The following is a 6,000-nucleotide window of genomic DNA, read 5'->3' on the forward strand; positions in this document are numbered from 1 at the left end:
AAGCACAAAGAGCACGAACAAGCCTCCCCCCGGCTTTAAAACATGCACAGTGTTGCCAAGATCTTCTTCATGATCAAACAGAGAACGAACCTGAAAGATGCAGAATGAGGGTCCAATTAAATATAGCCAGCAGAGACAGTGGCCGCGTGGACATGAGAAGCCCCCCACACCCCATTCCTTGCAACAACCAGTCTCTCTACGGAGAGAATAGTAGAGGAGCTTCACAGAACATACACTCAACCCCCAATGAATGTTCAATATTTATTTTTTGTTTGTGTGTTTTTTTCCCCCTCAACAACTACCTCCATGCCTTGGCTTGAGGTTTTCAGTAAATATGGAAATGTAGGGAAAAGATGAGAAATACCAGGAATCCATGAACAGGATCCCAGTGGAAACACAGTGAATCTCCTCCCAGAGGGTGATGGTATAAGGCGGCGAGTAAGAAGAAGAGATATAAGAGTAATAAGCCAGAATTGGAGCCATGTGATGGTATGAAATCACTAAATGTCTCCTCGAAAGCTACACTTTGAGTTACCAAACAGAAAGCAAAAGTGAACACTGTCCTGCTCTCTTTGGTTTGAATGAATAAGTTGAAGAAGAAGAAAACTGAGCTCTGGACTGAGCTCTACTTCCCCAAGTCCAGATGAAGTAGATGTGCTGGAGGGATACCTATGGCCCACTTGAAGCAGTTTTCAAGGACACTCTTGTTGGACTAAATGAATTTAATTTGAATCTTCTCTTGTCTCTCTTGGGTCTGGGACTGTGTTGAAGAGGGCCCCTCAGCGACACCCTTTTTTCCCACTTCAAATTTAGCGGTCAACTATAGAAGAAGCTGCTCGCCTAATTTGTCCGAGAGCTATTTCACAAAAAAAAAGTGAGCTGTCAGAGGCGGGAGGGGGGTGGGGGGGGGGTTGGGGGGAAGCTCTTCTATCTCTGCACCAGCTTTAAAGAAGATATTATTTCTTCACCCTGTAATCCTCTGCCCCAGCGACTCCCTTTTGATTAGATTGTCAAATCTTAAGCACTTCCACAGGGAGTATGTCTTTTGACCACTGAACTAGTTCAAATCAACGAGTGTTAGATGCCCTTTTTATTAGCCGCTGTTGCTCTCTGTAGTTGTGGCATCAAGGTCACATAATTAATGTATAATATCACAACATAAGTCCATTATTAGTGACAAGTAAGTTAAGTTATTCTTCCAACTGATCAGTGTGGAAGAATCAAAACTTTGCCCCGCGTCTCATTGTCTTCTGCACAGTTCCCCCCCACAAACGTTTGCACAACCTTCTGTTAACCTTCCCTAGGATTGATCATCTCATCTGACATTGCTCTGACAACCATATCTGACTCATTTTCAGTCACTATGGAAGATGGGATCAGGGTTCAGCCCCTCCTGACTCTATCTCAACCTGACACTGGTCTCATTCTCAGGTACTGGAACGCTGTTAGCAGGAGCTGCCTCACTGCTCTGTCTCGGTGGAAGGTGTCATAGAAAAGTCTTAGAAAGGTTCTGACGTCTATGCCTCGGAATGATAGGTGAGGATTTTCTGTTCATGATACCAAAGATTTAAGGGTGAACGTTCAAGAATTCAGTTGTCCTGAGAGGAATGAGGCCCGCCATTTGTTTTTTTCTGTCAGCACATACACAAATACTTTGTCTTACCTACTTAAACAGGACTGCAACTGACAAAGATGTGTACAGCATTTTAGATTTGGTACACTCCACAAAATAACAGCTTTTAGTCTCATTTTTAATCATAAAGTTTCTACCTTTTTTAAAAAATTCAAGAGTTTAATGCTTTTCTCTGTCATTCATTTAAAAAAAAAGTCTAAATATAGAGTAAAATATGAAGTTTTGGATTGAAGGCATCCCACTATTTTTAGTAGGGCTGCAACAGTGAATTTTATCATTGATTTGATTAATTGTTCTTTAATGACCACACAGCCAAGCTGGTACATAATGCAACATCCCATTACAGACAAACAACACTTTAGGCCTTTATGCATAAACCGTTACACTATGTGCTTGTTGAAGGGTGTTTGGAGTGTTTATTGCAGAATTAAACTTGTTTTTTTTAAAGCAGGATGTTCAGGAGGCAATTGTCCTATAGGGCCTTCCAGAATTAATCCTAAACCGAGACGTTTGAGAACATCATCATCGTTTTGAGGTTCGGGAAAATAATTCTCAGCATTTTCTGGACCAAACAACTCAATTAATCTAGAGAATAATTGACAGATTAATTGATTAGTTAGTTAGTTGCAGCCCTAATTATCAGACATTTTATAGACATGAATGAATTAAAGGCACAGTTTGTGAGATTTAGCAGCATCTATTGATGAAGTTGCATGTTGCAGCGGGATATCTCTGAGCATGTAAGAGAATCCACTGTGTGGCAGCCTTCAGTTATCAAAAAAAACTCAAAAAGATGTTTAGTTTGTCCATTCAAATATAAAGGACTCATTCTGAGGTAAAGAAAACAACAATTCACACATTCATGTGGTTTAGCGTGCATGGTAACATCAGTATAATTACTTTATATTCCATGTCTTCTTAATGGAAATAATTTCACCTAAGTCTTACACACTGGACCTTTAAACTAAATAGTTTGCTGGCACAAAACACCCCCAGATTATTTAAGCCTCCATTCTTTTCTCTTTTCACGGACCGGTTGATGTCATAATATCATTGGAAAAGATGAGGTCAAGTAACGTGTTAAGATGAAACATAAAAGGCAGAGACATATTTAGACTCCGTCTCACGGACTGAGGTGTCCTGACTTCCTGATACTGACCTTTGCAGATCTAATCCTCTCATTGTATTTATCCTTTCCCCAAATCCTCCATCCCCTTGCTGTTTGTCTGTTGGTCCAGGTATCTGCTGCCAGTGACCTCACAGTTCATCATGAAGTGGCCTTCGTCCAGCTTTGTCCGCATCTCCGCGGCCATGCCACGCTCGAGCAGCCTCTTCGCCGCCAGAATGGGACACTTCTGAGGTCACTGTGGCAACACTGCCTTCTGACCTCGACCACCCCATCATCCCTCACCCCCCGATTTCACTCAGCCAATTTCCAATCTCAGCAATCCTGGTGTGGAACTGAACTTTGGGCAGCTCTGGACATGGGACGGAGCCTCACGTTCGGCCAAAAATATTGAAGTTGACAGTTGAACAATAAAGGATTGCTAAAGGGCCTTATTCAGTTTAGAGATGTTTGGCCCTGCTCAGACCAGCAGACCTCACATACCCTGGAACCTTCCCTTTAGCCCCCGTAACATCAGACAATGGGTTTAACCCCCCCCTCTCATTGTACTTGCTGTATAATACCTACTCACTGTACAGTTATAACTTACGGTACTGTAAAAGGAAAGAATAACAACTACTAAACAATGCAAGGATTATTTATTTATGGACTTATTTATATTGTAAGGTATTCCATGAATGCAGTGAATGTGGATGCAGATGTGGAACGATTTCAACAGAGCTATCCCTTGTTAGAGAAAATGGCTTTAAAAAAAAAAAAAAGAAGACTATTTTTTGCTGTCTTAAATCATGTCTGTATTATGAATTTTATTTATTTTCACTTTATGTTTACAATGTTTTAACCGTCACTTTATGCTCTTGTTTTTTTTTTTTTTTTTTGCAGTTCACAGCGGAACGCTCGTCCCCCGGAGAATGATTCTGAACGATGTTTCCCCCGTTGTGATTATGCAGCGCTGTCTTAAAGCGACAAAATGTTAAGAATGTGAGTGTAGTGAAGCCTCTTTTGTCTCGAGCCCACTCGGATTGTGGAGTCTCAGAGAGCAGCTAGTTGAGAGAGAAAGTGGGCTCACGTTATAGTCGTGTCTGCATGTTTAGATTTTTAGTCCCTCAGTCGGGCGTGGTGGCGAAACCAAGGAGCTGGACTGGGAATATACTTGAAGTTAGTATGCTGTGAGTCGTTAAATAGTGTGTCTCGTATCGGCCGCTCTCGGTAGAAGACGTGTGTTGAGGATGATTAGGATGCTTTGCATCGCTCAGAGAGTGTGCAGCGTCGAATGACTCAGGTCATGTACTGTACTGTAACAGCAGTGATTTTGTTGGGATGAGCAGGTGCAGCCTTCTCGCTCTCTCTCTCTCTCCCCCCCCCATACAAGTGCCAGGGGAAACAGGGTGGACATGCCCACAGTAAGCACGTCCACTTCAATGTGTTAAGTTTGCTTTTTATTTCAGGTCGATTCTCCACATCATGAAACGCCTGTATGACTTCAGTTAAACACAGTATTGAATGTTTGCAGGTAGGAGACGCAGTGTTGTGTGTTTAGCAGTTTATGAATGTGTATGAATCCATGGGACGATGCACTGACTACACTTTTAAATATTACGGTAGTTTGTCAACACAGTGCAGAGGCCATTTTATACCATCAGTTGTGACTAATAAGTGTAGCAGCAGCGCCGTGTTGAATGTGCTCGGATGGAATTCTCCCCACATACTGAACATTAATTCACAATGCCAAATATTTTTTTATTTTACGTCGTCTGATTTTATTTGTGTTATTCATGAGCAGTACTCTATCATTGGAGGTATGGGATTCTTATTTTTATTTTACATAGCAATAAAATGTTTAAACAAACAACATTTTTATCTTTTCTGACGTTTCTTTTCCTGAATTATGAATCAGCCTGTGTTTTTTACTCCGTCGACTGTTTTCTTAACACATGCAGGCATACGCGGACAGGCTAAGAAAAGGAAACGCTCTGCAGAGACGGTCAGTGCACAAACAAAACAAAACAAAACTGCAGGTGAAGTTCTGATGGTCTAAGTGTTTGTTATTTTACCGGCTAAAAAGCATTTTTTGTTTACAGTGGGGAGCTGATACTATGAAAACAGAAAATAAGAGGATATGAAATGATTCATGCGTCCCTGATTTGTTATTACGATGGAGTGTTGGGGCCAAACAACGAAGAGAAAAAACCCACGCATCTTTTCAGAATAAAGTCGTAATATTTCGAGAATAAAGTTGTAATATTATGAGATTTTGTAGCATTATTTTATTTAATTTTAAATAAAACTGATTGTCTTCGCTTGAGTAATGACTTTGTCATAATATTACGACTTCATTATGAAAAGCCCTAATACTCCGTCGTATGTTATAGTACGGTAGTGTCACGTGATTTTATTCAGAATGTGTGTGTTATTGTTGGCGTATGACAAAAAAAGTAGCACAGACAGCATTTGCTGCAACATGTAGGCAGTTAGAATATCATTTTAAGTTTTTTGCTGCATTATGCCGTACATTCTTTGCAACCGATGACTTGAAATAATGTTGAAATTTAAAGGTACGTATTATACACTAAGAATATTTATGATGGGCAGAGTGAGGATATTTTAGAGCTCTGCTATTTGAACTTTTACTTGAGATAAAATAAATATTAAACAGGAGACAGGCTGTGGACAGGTTGACAGCCCCTGACCTGTCACTTGCCTCAGAAATGAGAGTGTGTACCCAGCAGCCCTTTCTTGTTCCACACTGACCTGAGAGCCGTTCTGCACACACACACACATAAGAAGAACAGTCAGGGTTTTTTTAGCAGCAGCATTGAGGTCCCTGTGACCTCTCTGCCATTTCGTCTCGCGTCCATCCCTCTCTCTTTCCCTCCTTTCTGTCAGCAGAAGAGGTGCGTTGCTGTGACCTTGAGGCTCTCCAGCCTCTGCCTTGGCCCCGGCCCCTGAAACCAGGCGAGAGAGCAGAGGCTGACAGTCTGGTGCTTTGACTCGTCGCGCGCTGTCCAAAAATATCCCCCTAGCAACGGGGCAGTGCTGCTCTGTCCTGACCTTTCCAAAAGTCACTCCCCTCGTTCCCTTCTCACCAATTTCTCTCTGTCTTTCTCCTCAACCTGTACATGATGCAGGCAGCTTCACTGCCAGTGTCCAGGCTTCTTCTTTTTCCTCTAATCAGCACCCAAATGACCCAGTTTCAGAGCCTTAAGCCGACCTCTCGGGGGTGGAGAGTAAAGAAAACAAC

The 6,000-nt window shown here is 41.8% G+C and overlaps 1 protein-coding gene across 4 annotated transcripts in view; it reads left to right on the plus strand.

Annotated features, from left to right (window-relative positions):
• Nucleotides 1-4,613, plus strand: part of ttll7 (tubulin tyrosine ligase-like family, member 7) — a 70,372-nt gene extending 65,759 nt beyond the window's left edge. For 3 of the 4 annotated variants that reach the window (XM_058638766.1, XM_058638770.1, XM_058638768.1), the window contains 2 exons: nucleotides 1,432-1,536; nucleotides 2,872-2,993. In XM_058638766.1, coding sequence (XP_058494749.1) covers nucleotides 1,432-1,514 — 83 coding nt within the window. In that variant the 3' untranslated portion in view covers nucleotides 1,515-1,536; nucleotides 2,872-2,993. Of the gene's footprint in view, nucleotides 1-1,431; nucleotides 1,537-2,871 lie in introns of all 4 variants that reach the window. The other variant, XM_058638769.1, reaches the window with a different exon arrangement.
• The last annotated feature ends 1,387 nt before the right edge of the window (nucleotides 4,614-6,000 follow it).

Source organism: Solea solea, chromosome 9 (assembly GCF_958295425.1).
Source record: "Solea solea chromosome 9, fSolSol10.1, whole genome shotgun sequence".
Classification (NCBI taxonomy): domain Eukaryota; kingdom Metazoa; phylum Chordata; class Actinopteri; order Pleuronectiformes; family Soleidae; genus Solea; species Solea solea.